At 46.5% G+C, this 15,305-nt stretch overlaps 1 protein-coding gene across 1 annotated transcript; it reads right to left on the bottom strand.

The window, feature by feature from the left end:
* Positions 1-7,417: 7,417 nt before the first annotated feature.
* LOC113875952 (putative killer cell immunoglobulin-like receptor-like protein KIR3DX1) lies at positions 7,418-14,835 on the bottom strand. The gene is made up of 9 exons (XM_027514687.1): positions 14,765-14,835; positions 14,587-14,622; positions 13,172-13,438; positions 11,978-12,277; positions 10,638-10,937; positions 9,616-9,666; positions 8,757-8,879; positions 7,980-8,032; positions 7,418-7,868 (listed from the first exon to the last, which is right to left on the bottom strand). The coding sequence occupies exons 1-9, from the start codon at positions 14,796-14,798 to the stop codon at positions 7,713-7,715; spliced, it is 1,320 nt and encodes a 439-aa protein (XP_027370488.1). The 5' UTR covers positions 14,799-14,835; the 3' UTR covers positions 7,418-7,712.
* Positions 14,836-15,305: the final 470 nt, after the last annotated feature.

Raw genomic sequence — 15,305 nt, 5'->3', positions numbered from 1 at the left:
TCTCTGAAATTGCCTCCCTCCTAATATTTTTCCTTCTTGTATTTTTTTTTAACTCTCTATACTTCTCCTTGGATTGGTTGATTTGATCTGTCTTCTTTGATTCTGAGGTGCTCATTCTCTATCTCGTCTCTATCTTTCAGCATTATTCATCTATCTATTCTACTATCTGTTTATATCTCCATCCACCGTTCTATCTACCCATCTTATTATCTATCTATATATCCATCCATCGTTCCACCATCTATCTACCTTTTTATGTATGTATCTATCTACCTATTTTATCATCTATGTATATGTTCATCCATCATTTTACCTATCTATCTATCATCTATTTCCACTTTCATGACTTCCTCTGCTTCTCTGTCTCTCTGGGTCTCTTTTGTTATCCCTATTATCCACCCCACATCACCATCTTTCTCAATCTTTACACCCATCCACCCTTACAAGTCTCTTATTTTTAGGGCTTCTCTGTCCCATCCCCCCTTTATTTAAATTTTATTTTATTTTTAAACTTTACAATATTGTATTAGTTTTGCCAAATATCAAAATGAATCTGCCACAGGTATACCTGTGTTCCCTATCCTGAACCCTCCTCCTTCCTCCCTCCCCATACCCTCCCTCTGGGTCGTCCCAGTGCACCAGCCCCAAGCATCCAGTATCGTGCATTGAACCTGGACTGGCGACTCGTTTCATACATGATATTATACATGTTTCACTGCTATCCTCCCAAATCTCCCCACCCTCTCCCTCTCCCACAGAGTCCATAAGACTGATCTATACATCAGTGTCTCTTTTGCTGTCTCGTACACAGGGTTGTTGTTAGCATCTTTCTAAATTCCATATATATGCGTTAGTATACTGTATTGGTGTTTTTCTTTCTGGCTTACTTCACTCTGTATAATAGGTTCCAGTTTCATCCATCTCATTAGAACTGATTCAAATGTATTCTTTTTAATGGCTGGGTAATACTCCATTGTGTATATGTACCACAGCTTTCTTATCCATTCATCTGCTGATGGGTATCTAGTTTGCTTCCATGGCCTGGCTATTATAAACAGTGCTGCGATGCACATTGGGGTACACGTGTCTCTTTCCCTTCTAGTTTCCTCAGTGTGTATGCCCAGCAGTGGGATTGCTGGATCATAAGGCAGTTCTATTTCTAGTTTTTTAGGGAATCTCCACACTGTTCTCCATAGTGGCTGTACTAGTTTGCATTCCCACCAACAGTGTAAGAGGGTTCCCTTTTCTCCACACCCTCTCCAGTATTTATTGCTTGTAGACTTTTGGATCACAGCCATTCTGACTGGCATGAAATGGTACCTCATAGTGGTTTTGATTTGCATTTCTCTGATAATGAGTGATGTTGAGCATCTTTTCATGTGTTTGTTAGCCATCTGTATGTCTTCTAAATTGAAAGCATTTCCTCTAAAGTCAGGAACAAGACAAGGGTGCCCACTTTCACCGTTACTATTCAACATAGTTTTGGAAGTTTTGGCCACAGAAATCAGAGCAGAAAAAGAAATAAAAGGAATCCAAATTGGAAAAGAAGAAGTAAAACTCTCACTATTTGCAGATGACATGATCCTCTACATAGAAAACCCTAAAGACTCCACCAGAAAATTACTAGAACTAATCAATGATTATAGTAAGGTTGCAGGATATCAAATCAACACACAGAAATCCCTTGCATTCCTATACACTAATAATGAGAAAACTGAAAGAGAAATTAAGGAAACAATTCCATTCACCATTGCAATGGAAAGAATAAAATACTTAGGAATATATCTACCTAAAGAAACCAAAGACCTATATATAGAAAACTATAAAACACTGGTGAAAGAAATCAAAGAGGACACTAATAGATGGAAAAATATACCATGTTCATGGATTGGAAGAATCAATATAGTGAAAATGAGTATACTACCCAAAGCAATTTATAGATTCAATTCAATCCCTATCAAGCTACCAACGGTATTCTTCACAGAGCTAGAACAAATAATTTCACAATTTATATGGAAATACAAGAAACCTTGAATAGCCAAAGCGATCTTGAGAAAGAAGAATGGAACTGGAGGAATCAACCTACCTGACTTCAGGCTCTACTACAAAGCCACAGTCATCAAGACAGTATGGTACTGGCACAAAGACAGAAATATTGATCAATGGAACAAAATAGAAAGCCCAGAGATAAATCCATGCACATATGGACACCTTATCTTTGACAAAGGAGGCAAGAATATACAATGGGTTAAAGACAATCTCTTTAACAAGTGGTGCTGGGAAAACTGGTCAACCACTTGTAAAAGAATGAAACTAGAACACTTTCTAACACCATACACAAAAATAAACTCAAAATGGATTAAATATCTCATCGTAAGACCAGAAACTATAAAACTCCTAGAGGAGAACATAGGCAAAACACTCTCCGACATACATCATAGCAGGATCCTCTATGACCCACCTCCCAGAATATTGGAAATAAAAGCAAAAATAAACAAATGGGACCTAATTAAAATTAAAAGCTTCTCCACAACAAAGGAAACTATTAGCAAGGTGAAAAGGCAGCCTTCAGCATGGGAGAAAATAATAGCAAATGAAGCAACGGACAAACAACTAATCTCAAAAATATACAAGCAACTCCTACAGCTCAACTCCAGAAAAATAAATGACCCAATCAAAAAATGGGCCAAAGAACCATCCCTTCTTTCTCATTAATTTTCTATCCCTTTTTCTATTTACCTTTATTTTTTCATGTTTCTCCCACAGCCCCCAGTCCCTCTGGCTTATTTTCTGTGTGTGCACACAGCAACTGTGTTTCTGCCTCTGCTTTTCATTGACTCTGTTTTCTCTCTGATTCCATCTCTCTGTGGGCTTTGACCATGATAATCTTACAACGTTTGGTGTGACCTTGCACGTGGGCTTGAAAATACAGCATGAGAACTCATACAGGAGCTGGCGTTTGGCTCCGTCACCAGGGACCTTGGTGTCCTGGGGCACAGTGTGGCTCAACCACCTGGAACGAAGCCACATCTGAGTGAACACAGTATCTGTGCATCACCCGGGGCATGGGGACACAGGGCTCCTGGGGAAACAGCCTGAGACAGACCAACCTGGTCATGAAGTCCTGGGTAGATACATGGTGTATCCTTGGGTTCTTTGAGTAGAGAAGAGAGTGTAGAGTTAAAATGGAAACCAGGCTCCTAAACTGTTTCTTGTCTCTGAGCAAAGTCAGGGTGGAAAGGCACCCTCTCTGCTACCTTTCTGTCTGTGTCTCTTCACTCTTTATCTCCATCTCTGAGTTCCTCTCTCTCAGCCCCTGCCTCTGTCTTCTCTGTCATAACAGGTGGTCTATACTTGCTTCTCCTCTATCTTTGCCTCTCAGATGCAACTCTCACCAAGTCAGTTTCTCTCCATGAAAAGCACCCTTCTCTCATCTCCCACACCACCACCTGGGGCTTCCACGTCCTGGTACATCCAGTGTATGCCAGCTCTTGACATTCTCACCTGTGATCACCATGTCCAGAGGGTCACTGAGGGGCTGACCACTCAGAGTGGGAGAGATCGAAAGCACAGAAACATCTGCAGGAAAACCTCCTCGTCTCAAGGTCACCTGCTTACCAACCTTAGTTCCACATGCGGTTTCATTTCCCTTGGAATGGGACGTAGCAATCGTAGATTTGGGATTTTAGGATGCGGGCATCATGGGGCACCATCATTCTGCCCACTGTGGGACCCAATCTCCTCTGTTAAATATCCTTTTATTTAGAATGCCTGGAGCACTTCCTGTCGTTCTGACTGGACCCTGACTCACACTCCCACCGGAAATCTCTGGGGTCTGGGGGACTCGGACAATGGGTGGCCTCTCTGGAAGAGAGCTCTCTGGCCTGTGATCACAATCTCCAGGGTTCATTGGGTTTTGATCACGCAGAGGGGAGATGACTGTAGTGACCATGACACCTGTAGGTCCCCACGTGTGCTTCGGTCATGGGGTCCATGATGAAGTCCTTCCAGAATATGATGCCCTGGAGCTCAGCGACAACAGTTCTGTCACCCTTGTGCAGCCTGAAGCTGTCAAATCCGCGAGGGGAGTGACACCAGAGAGTCACATGCTGTCCTTGAGGAATCACAGGGCTTGGACAGGCTTACAGGGAGGGCTTGTAGTGATCACCTGGGGGGGAAAGAATGCATGGTTTACAGTAGAAAATGGGGAACCCCTTCCTCTCACTGGGCTCAGATGACCCACCCTTTCCCATATCTTTAAGGCTCCTTTTCAAACCAGGGGAACCCATGCTCCATGGAGATTTCCACACCACAGAGGCATAGCACACCCTACATGAAAAACATCTGCTGAGAATTTTGAGCGTGTGTGTGTGCTCAGCCATGTCTGTGACCCCATGGCCTGTAGCCCACCAGGCTCCTCTGTGCATGGGGATTCTCCAGGTGAGAATACTGAAGTGGCTTGCCATTTCCTTCTCCAGAGGATCTTCCAACCCCAAGATTGGACCCACATCTTCTGCAGCACCTGCATTGCAGGCAGGTTATTCACCACTGAGCTACCCGGGAAGCCTGAGAATTTTGAGTGTCAACTAACAGATTCTTCCTGGATGTTGATAATGTAAAATTTGTTTTATAAAACAAGACAGAGTAGACACCCAATGGAAAAACAACCTGTGTGGGTGAAATGATGTCAGCTCACATGAGAAACACAGGACATGATGGAGCCTGTGCTAGATTAGAACCTTCTGGAATTCAAGGGGGCAGGGCATAGATTCTCGTCTTCTTCTGAATGGAGAGCAGCAGCAGTTCTCTGCAATGCCTATCCATGGAACTGCTGGAGAGCTTGAGTCATCACCTTGTCCTCCAAGGGTCTGTGGTTCCTGGCCCTGCTGCCTTCCCTCAGTCTACAGATAACAGCAGTCCCTCACAGTCACCCCAGCTGTGAGCATCACAGTCTCCTGTAGGTGCCCATAGGGCTTGGCTCAGCAGAGGGAAGAGTATCTGGGGGAGGGTCTCTGGGCCAGAACTGGGGGCTAGATTTCCCTGAAAGTGTTAGTCAACCAGTCGTGTCTGACTTCTTGTGACCCCATGGGCTATAGCCCACCAGACTCCTGTATCCATGGAATTGTCTAGGCAAGAATACGGGAGTGGCTTGCCATTTCCTTCTCCAGGGGATCTTCCTGACTCAGGTATCAAGCCCAGGTCTCCCTCTCTGCAAGCAGACTCTTTACCATCAAAGCCACCTTGGACTCCCATTTTCTACTTCCAAAAGACCACCCTCATATGGTTATGACTTCCCATGGTTGACCCATCACCTTACCTTCTGTACCATCTCCCCTCTTATTACAAGAGAGTCTTACTTGAGGAGGATGGCAACCACAGTTTGGGGGAAAGACTCACCCTCTTGTGCCCAGATGCTCTGGATCAAGAAGAAACCTGGAAAGAAAGACTCATGATGGATGATCCATCTCATGTCAGACCTGGCCTTCTACTCCCCCAGCCTGTTCTATGGGCCTCATCGGCAAGGATGTTGCTCGGCCTTGATGAACCCAACCATCAAGGTCCACTTTGCCCCTGTGGAGGCAGGGCTCTCTGTTAAGGTGGACCCAGTGCTCCAGGTCAATATTTGCACCAGGCTTCATTCTGTTCCCGGACTCAACAAGACATGTCAGGCTGACGATGGCAGACAGCATGGTGCTGCTCCTAATGAGCAGGAGGCAGCAGCTCTGCAGATCTGAAGAGTACACAGGATGTTATGATGACACCCAAACTAACATCGTGTGCAAGCTGACCACAGGATGGAAAGGTGACTCACACAGGCTCTTCGTACCTTAAAAAAGGCAGTGTGTGGGGGTCATGGCTGAAGGAGGAATTGGGCTTCCTGGAAAATGTTAAGTCCAGTGCTGTCTCTTCAGATTGTTTAACAAACTTGAACCACAACCTCTGACCCAACCCACCTTTGGCCACGTTTTCAAGTTTACCAAAAATGTATGCCTCAATATCTAATCTGTGACGACCTTGAGGCACTGAATTATTTTCTGTTTTCATTCTTGATATGATTTTCATAGAATTTCTTATTTCATTCCTATATTAAAAAATTTCCAAGCATTATATTTTATCTTTAATGTTCAACCATCTCTATGACATCCACAGTAAAAATGTCTTTATTTAAAATGCTAATTTCATGATTTTTTAAAATTTATGGATTTTCCTATATTGTATTTTCTTTTCCCTGTATGTGTGCACTGCCAATTTCCTTGAACATGTAACAATTTGTAAAAATTTATGAATAGTTGGCTTACCATATTATATTAGCTACAGGTGTATTACATAGTGATTCAGTATTTTCATAGATTACACACAGTACAAAATATTATAAAATATTGACTATATTCCCTGTGCCAGACATTATAGCCCTGTGACTTATTTATTTTATAAATAATTGCTGTTGGTATTTCTTAATCCAGTCTACAAACTTTGCTGCCCCTCACACCCACCCCTCTCCCCTCTGGTAACCACTAGTTTCTTCTTTGAATCTGTGAGCCTGATTCTCTTTTGTTATATTTGTTCGTCTATTTTTATTTTCTTAATACTTGTTTTTGTTTATCTGGCTGTGTCAGATCTGAGATACGTGGTATCCTTTTAGTTGTAGCTTGTGGGATCTAGTTCTCTGACCAGGGATTGAACCTGGACCCCCTGCATTGCAAACCCAGAGTCTTAGTCACTGGACCATCACGGAAATCACTATTTTGATTTTTAGATTCCACATAGAAGTGAAAATATACAGCATTTCTCTTTCCCTGTCTGACTTATTTCACTAAGCATAATGACCTCCAAGTCAATCCATGTTCTCAAAAGTCAGGATTTTGGTCTTTTTAGAAAGCTGAGGGGGCTTCTCTGGTGGCACAGTGGTAAACAATCTGCCTATCATTGCAAGAGACCTGAGAGACCTGAGTTCGATGGGTCGAGAAGATCCCCTGGAGAAAGGAATGGAAACCGATTCCAGTATTCTTGCCTGGAGAATCCCATGCACACAGGAGCCTGGGCGGCTACAGACCATGGGTCGCAAAAATGACCGAGTTGACTTAGCATGCATGTATTCAGCCTATTATGGTTAGTGGCACCATACTGGCTATCTCAGAGTATACTTCATCTTTTTGTTTTGCCAACTAACATTATTATTTTTCCATGGAAAGCATTTTATTTTAAATATAACGGTGTGCACATGTTAATCCCAAACTCCCAAACTATCTGTCCCACCACTCCTCCCCTCTGGTAACTCTAAGTTTGTTCTCTAAGTCTACAAGTCTGTTTCAGTCTTGTAAATAAGTTTACCCTTGTAAAATGTTACTGAATAGAGGGGTTTACTTTTATTCATTTTGTTTTATTTTAAACTGAATAATTTGAAGAGTCAACTGGCAAACTTTTTATGCTTTATTGGAATTGTAGAAAAAGTAGGGTGACCATGATAAGCTACCTAGTATGAGCGATTGATTATAGCATCTCCCCAAAAGGTGAGATAGTTACAATAGAGTCCCAGAATAGCCAGGAGATCATTAAGAGGTGGTGGGATTTTTGAAGACGATACTGTAATTCTTGGACTCCACTCCTCACCTCAGAGCTGCTGGGCTGCTTTGGAGGAGAAGGAACCCCTTTAACAAGAGATCTAGGTCCTTGATTTGTAAGACTCTGTGTGCTCAGAGGATGGGGCCAATTCAGGGCTCAGCATGGTCTTGGTTTGCATCGAATTCCTCATAAATAATGGGCTCAGTGGAGGGGTGCACGGGCCTCAGGGGAGTGGGAGTGAACCGTCTCTCACAGAGGGTCCCGAGGTCCAAGTGAGCGTATATCACATCTTCTACTGCAGAGTCCTGAGAGGAGAGAGGTGAGAATGATGGACTGAGATGTGATTTTCAAAGGCTGGGATATTGGGCATTGGAAGCGCTCAGACTATGGCAAGGGTTTGGGCTGGGAGGACTCACCTCGCCATTCACTGTTCTGTCTTCCATGGGCTCTCCTTCCATGATGGCAACATCTGCAAATGGAAGAGAGTCAAGGCTCTTCAGGGTGGAGGCAGTTATTCCAGGCCTCCATAACTTTGATAGTTACATCAAAGCCAAAAAAAGGCAGGGGTGTGCCCCAGGTTGCTGAGCCTGTCTACTCCACTAAATGAAAACAAAACAAAACAAAACATTCCATAAACAAGCCCAGCCATTCACAGTCTGTCTCAGGATTCTGTGCAAACCCACGGACCCATCCTACGTCTTCTGTTATGGACCATCCTCTTCTACATATCAGCAGATTCCCAAGACCATGTAGGGGAGAAAAATGGATGGTTGTACTGGAAGGGAAGAACAGGGCTTGAAATGTCCCTGGTGGCCCAGGGATTAAGAGTCAACCTTCCAGTTCAGGGAGCGCAGGTTCTATCCCTGGTGGGAGAATTGAGATCCCAAATGCCTTGAAGCAAGTATCCTCAATGATGCAACTGCTGAGCCCGTGAGCTCTGGAGCCTTGAACTGCACCCAGCACCACAATGAGGATCCCCCATGCTGCAGCCAAGACCTGATGCAGCAAAGAATAAATCAACACATAGTTTCATAAAAAATAACAGGGTTCCATGGGCCTCTGGAAGATGTTCCATCAGGGATTACAACAACGGAAATCAGTTTTTAACCTACAAGAAGTGAAAACGCCATTCTCTGCTATGAGCCCACTCCCCCTGGGTCAGATGATGCTGAGCTCACCCCCTTCAGACTTACGATTTTGGGTAGAAAACCAGTGACAGACAAGAGCAGCGAGGATGATGCTGGTAGAGGTGAAGGCTATGATGAGCCCAAGGAAAATGTACAATGTGCTGGAGTGTGCTTGAGGAAGCTGTGCTTCTGCCAACAAGCCAAGGGAAGAAGGTCTGGTTATTCGTTGCATACACCCTGCCCCTACACACAGGAGTTATTGTTTCCTTGTGTCAAAGTGCGTCAACATCTGTCAACCTGATCAGTTATGGCCTCCACTTCCCAGGAGGTACCAAAGCATCCAGGAGAGATGCTAGCAGTGGATGAAGTAAGGAGGCCACGCAAGACCAGCTGAGGTCTGAAACAAGGTCTCCCAGGCACCAATGCAGTTTTTCTCTGCTGCCCCATATGACAAGGCCTTGTGTTTTTGAATGAATGTGACCCTTTAATCCACAATACATTTTCCCCTCCATCCACATAGATCTTGAATGGAAACTCATGAAGTTATGACACTTTTATTTCTGACCTGTGGAATGCTTAGTTCACAAAAACTAAGGAATAACACATATATAAGGCGCTCCCTAAAATTCTCTGCTTGCCCCGCCATCCATCCCCAAAGATCCTGGTGGAGGGAGGGTAAGCATCTCCCTTAAGCATGGGGTTAGGTCACTCTGATCCACTGTCTTCAATTTAGAAATTCCCAGTCACAGAGCATGAGAAGCTCAATGTCCCCTCTGGTTCTAGGCAGACCACAGTCTTAAATCCTGACATGACAGGGACATTGAGGAGCCCAAAGTCACAGAGCTGGGAGGTGGCAAGCCAACACTCACACAGGACCCCTCTGTCTTCTCATAAATTTGCTGAGATAGGAGACCATCTTGCTTACCTTCTGTGGTGTGTGGTTGCATGGTTGATGGGCAAGTACTTGTAGTGGATCCTTGGGGAAAAAAAGAGAGAAGGGATGAACAGTAACCTTCCTCATACTAACTGAAGGAGGAATGTTGTTTCTGGAAGGTTGACCTCCTGCCTGCCTTTGACTCTGTCATCCCTCAGAGCACTGACGGTGGAGGGGAGAGCTTCTGGTCCCTCCCTGTGAATGAGTTGAGTAGACCCTCCATCCTGGAGAAGGGATGGTGGAAGGAGGCAGGAAAGATATGCCTGGTGCTGAAAGACAGCTGTAAGCAAGAGACATTCTCTCTGCTCCAGGAATGAGTATTTATGCTCCTTAATTGGGAAATCACCTGTATGTCAGAGATGCTTCTGGGAAAACTTTAAGAGCAAGTGGCCAATGCAATCTCTGATCTTCCCGAATGAGCCCAGCCTCTCCTCCTCCTAAGTCTACTCTGACCCTTTTCCTTATTTGCATGGATAGACAGGACTCTGATGTGGAGCATCCATACAGGAGGTGAAAGAGGGTTGAGATGCCATATACGATCTGTGTTCCTCTCTGGTTCTCATTGCCTCCATTTCTCCAGAAGCCCAAAGGTTCCCCTAACACCAGCATGGAGCCCTTGATATAGAGCTCATCATACAGTAACATGTTATGCAAAAACCCAAATGGACTTTTTGCCCAGTACAATCTCATTTTCTATATTGTAAAGCACGGGACTCTTCATGGGTTCTCCAGGCAAGAATACTGGAATGGGTTGCCACTTTTAACTCCAGGGGACCACATTTTGTCAGGACTCTTCACTATGACCCTTCAGGCTTGGGTGGCCCTGCATGACTGGCTCATAGCTTCAGTAAGGTACGAAAGGCCCCTTCACCACTTAAGGCTGTGATCCATGTGGAAGAGATAGTGAAGGACAGAGGAGTCTGTCGTGCTGCAGTCCACAAGGTGGCAAAGGGTTGGACAACATAGCGACTGAACAGGAACAACAAAGCATGGGACAGGAAAAGGTTTCTCACCTGTGACAGACAGGAACAGTGGGTCGCTGGAGTCTGACCACAAGTAGGGAGAGTGAGTGAAAGAGCCATAGCACCTGTAGATCCCGCTGTGGGCCGGGATCCCAGGACCCAGAGGGAACTCTGCCTGGAGGGCTCCGCGGTGGCCCCGCCCTCCAGCGAGCAGTCGCCCAAGGTCCTCACCCTCCATGAGCAGATGGAACTGGTCAAAGGCTCTCTCGGAGCTGCAGACCAAGGTCACGTTCTCTCCTGACCTCACCACGGGGCCCCCCTGGGCTGAGAGAGAGGGTTTCTTGGACCGACCTGGAAGGAGGACAAGGAGGACAAGGAGGACCTTGACCTTAGAGCACAAAATAACTCTAGTCCTAAGTATAGTACTAACCGGAACTGTGTAACAAGAGAAGCACTGCAATGAGAAGGCCGCCTACCGCCAGGAGAGAAAGCCCCACTAAGGGAGACCCAGCACAGGGAAAAATAGAGAAATAACTTTAAAAATGGAGTGTCACTTAATATCCTTTTTAAAAGAAAGAATATATGTATATGAATAACTGAATCACTCTGTTGTACAAAAGGAATTAACAACATCTGAAATCAACTAAACTTCAACAAACATAAATAAGATAAAATAAATTTTAAAAATCAACCAGATGTGCGGTTCTCTTGAAATAAACGGAACCTACTAACTACTGCTGGAGACCATCAGAAAACATGGCATTGACCCAGAAGAAGAGATAATGGAGTGAAAATTGCCAGAATCTCACAGGATCTTGGACCACCTCTTTCTGAGGGCATGTTCAGCACTGCCCTGCCCACCCCCAGGGGCTGGAAGGGACTCCTTAGCGGGGAGGGTTGGAGGGATATCTCCCCATCTCTTTCTGCAGAAGGACAGTTAAGCCACGAGGCTGAGCAACTTCAGGGTGTTGACATTCAACTCGATCACACAAGGGCCAGACTGCAAGGGCATCTGGTACCACAGTGTGCTGCTGACAGAGGAAGGGAGCTCTGACATGAAAGCAGGAAATCAACCCCTCAACCAACCATCATTGGCTGCCTGAGCCGGGGAATTGCCCGGGTCCCTGCTCTGGTACATTTTTCTCTGCTGGTCGTCTATCACGTTCTTGCTCCTTCACTCTGTCACCGGCTGTGTCTTCTCCTTAGCACATGGCACAGTCTCTGTTCTCTTTTCCCTTTCGTGTTCACACCTCCTCTCTCTGGTTTGTTCCCTCTCTCGAGTTTGTGAGTGTCGCTACACGCCTGTCATTCTCTCCCGGGACTGATGCTGGACTGGACACCAGACCTTCTGTGACACAGAGAGCAGAAGGGACTGGTCTGGCCACACTCACCTGTGATGACAATGTCCACAGGGTCGCTGGGGGCTGACCACTCATAGGGGGAGCTGCTGAGTGAGCTGTAGCATCTGTAGGTGCCCGCACTTGCCAAAGTCATAGGGCCAATGACAAAGTCAGCTGGGGCATGCCCACTAGTGAGCATCTCTCCACGTCTCTGGAAATGCCCTGTGCTGCTTTCCTGGTGCAGGATAAACTTGTCACACACCACCGGTGAGTGACAGCGGAGGGTCACATTCTCTCCCACCTGCACGAGGGGTCCTGGGTGGGCTGAGATGGAGGGTTTTGTGAACACACCTAGGAACAAAAGGTTGTGAGCTTCAGTGAGTCACCCACCTTGGCCCTTCCGCTGACATCTGAAGGTGTAAAACTCCTCCCCATTTACCAGCGGAGCCAACTACCCTTCCTGTGTGTTTTGTTGCATTCTCTTTAGCCTTGTTCTCGGGCTCTGGCTCATGTTTTTCCTTCTGTCTCATGTTTCTCTTTGCTCAAGACCTCCAGCCTCCTCTGTGCTCATTCTAAGCTCTTTAGCTGTTGGACCTGCTCCTGGGTTCATGCATGCTTACTCAGTCACTTCAGCTGAGTCCAACTCTGTGCAACTCCATGGACTGTAGCCAGCCAGGCTCCTCTGCCCATGGGATTCTCCAGTTGAGAATACTGAGTGGGTGGCCATGCTCTCAGCTTCATCCCATCCCTAATATACGTGGTGGGGGCTGGGGTGGGTCTGAGGATGATACCCTGGCTCTTTTCACACTCATCTAGAATGTGGGCGATGACTGCAGGACGTTGGGGTGGAGGTGGAGAAAAGGGAACATTTCCCCACCTGTGACCCCACCTCATGTCTCTGGAGACATTCCTGGGACTCCTCCCTGGGGCTTCAGCTCCTTCATATGGGATTACAGCTCTCTACTGGGTGGCAGGTGCTGGATCAGGGTCGTGCCCCATCCTCCCTGCTGGCAGGCAGTGGCAGCATCCTGTCTAACTCATGCCTAGGGAGGCTCCTCCTTCCTGAGCTGGGGCACCCCATCCCTCTATTCGACACCCTGAGTTTAAACTCTCAGAGTGGGTTCTCTTTCCTGGTTCGGTCCTGGCTGGGAATCCTGAGGAAGTTTTCGGCTGCACTGGGACGTGGACCTAGGGAAGGGTTGCCTGCAGGCACGCCTGTACCCGGCTGGGCTGCACCCCTCCTACCTGTGACCACAATCTGCAGGGGATCACTGCGTGCAAACCGGTAGGCTCCAGAACATGTGTAGGACCCGGCATGTTCTCTGGTCACAGGGCCAAGGGTGAACTTGTTGAAATAATATCCCTGGGACTGAGGCAAACCCCTTCTCCCATCTGTTTTGAACAGTCTGAATCTCTTAAGTGGAGAACGGGAGTGACACCGAAGAGTCACAGTCTGTCCTAAGGGAACCACGGGGCTTGGCCAGGCGGACAAAGACAGCTTCTCATATTCACCTAGGAGAGAAGGAGACACAGGCTTTGAGAAGAAAATGGGAACAGTCAGCTCTCCCCACTGCTCTCGTGGGTGGGCTTCCCCTTTAATTCTTTGAACTCTCCTCCCCTAAAATGCATCACCCTGATGCTCAAGGACACCTGGGGCTTGGGGACAGACAGAGACACAGTCAATCCAGGATGGACATCATGGAAATTCTCAGGACATGAATCACTCTTTGGGTTGACAAAATGTTGAAAACCTTTCTCTCAAAACACAAAACACCTGGGGATTCCTGGGCAGTACAGTGGTTAGGACTTGGCACTTTCTCTGCCAAGGGCCCAAGTTGATCCCTGATCAGGGAACTAAGATCTCGGATCTCGCAAGCTGCATGATGAAGGCAAATAAAACACCACAGAAAAACTGATGCATGGACAAGAAGCTAAAGGGCTTCCCTGTTGCATTTGTTGTAGCTCAAAACGGTAAAGAATCTTCTTGCAAAGAAGACCAGGGTTCAGTCCCTGAGATGGCAAGATCCCCTGGACAAGGAAATGGCAACCACCTCCATATTCTTGCCTGGAGAATTTCATGGACAGAGGAGCCTGGTGAGCTACAGTCCGTGGGGTAGAAAGGAGTCAGACTCGACCGACTAACACTAACACAACTAAGCAGTGAAAAAGCCACTTGACTAAAAAGAAGGAAGTAAACCTTGAACCTCGCTCCTTTGTTAGCTAACCTACAATCACACATAAAATGTGGGACAAGGTCAAGGTGGCCCTGCCTGATGACCAGACCCTTCCCTGGGGTTAGGTCTAGCAGGCGGTCCTGCAGACCCTGTTGTTAAGGGCTGGTTGGAGGTGCCAGGAGCCAGCTTGTAGGGGAGGGTCTGTGGGATGCAGCCTCTTGCTCCCCTCTCATGATAGAAATGGCACACAGTGGGCCTAGCTTCCAGCTCCCAGACTTCACACTGTGCCTTCAGGTCCAGAGTCCAGAGCTGGGCTAACCTCTGGGGAGAGTGAAGATGAGTATCAAGGCCAATAGGAGGACCTGGGATCCACAGGGCATGCAGCTCTCACTGTACTGACAGGTGTCTCACCCCAGCCCCCAGTGTCATCTTCATCAGCCCCAAATGCTCTGTTGAACAGAGAAATAAGGCATGGGGAGGACTCACCTACAGTTGCCCAGATCCTCAGACTCACACAGAATCCTAGAAAGAAAAGCATGTCAGAGATTGCTTGTCCTGATGGACCCCATGCTCCCTGCACCCTCATCCAGAGAACCTGGTCAGTGGTGTGAGGACCTCCCAATTTCAACCATAACCCTCTCTGACCGTGTCTTTCTGGACTCACCGAGACTCAGGAGGCTGAGGAGTGTGGGGCGCATGGCTCTGCTTCTTTGAGACAGGAGGCACAACTGAGCAAAGCTGACAGAGTCACAGGATGCGGAAGCGGGAGGTGTTGATACAGTCTGCCTTGGTCATGTCACATGGGAAGATAGCCAGCCTCTTCTCACTCCAGGGATGGAACTCTGACTTGAGCCGCATCATGGAGCATGGCTCATGACCCAATCATCACTTTTTGTTTCCCTAAACACTGTAAACCTAAGAGGATTCAGACAGATCTTGCTGCCTTAGGAAGTAGAAACGGTGCTTCAGTGTATACCATGCAGGATGCTTTTCCCAAGCTCATGATAAATCTCATTAACCTTAACTCTTCAAAGAAGAGAAATCACATGTTCCCACCTCATATGTCAGGCTCAGTGCAGGTTGCCAATTAAAGACTCATTAATAGAGACTTTTATTCTGCATTCTTATGAAAGGACCAGACATGCATATTATGGCTCTTTGAAAATATGAAAAAATTCTATATTGTAATATATGTGATTAAGAAA

The sequence above is a fragment of the Bos indicus x Bos taurus genome, chromosome 18 (genome assembly GCF_003369695.1).
Source record: "Bos indicus x Bos taurus breed Angus x Brahman F1 hybrid chromosome 18, Bos_hybrid_MaternalHap_v2.0, whole genome shotgun sequence".
In the NCBI taxonomy this organism is placed as follows: Eukaryota; Metazoa; Chordata; class Mammalia; order Artiodactyla; family Bovidae; genus Bos; species Bos indicus x Bos taurus.
Note: the sequence above shows the minus strand (reverse complement) of the source record. Positions and strands in the feature narration are given on the sequence as shown.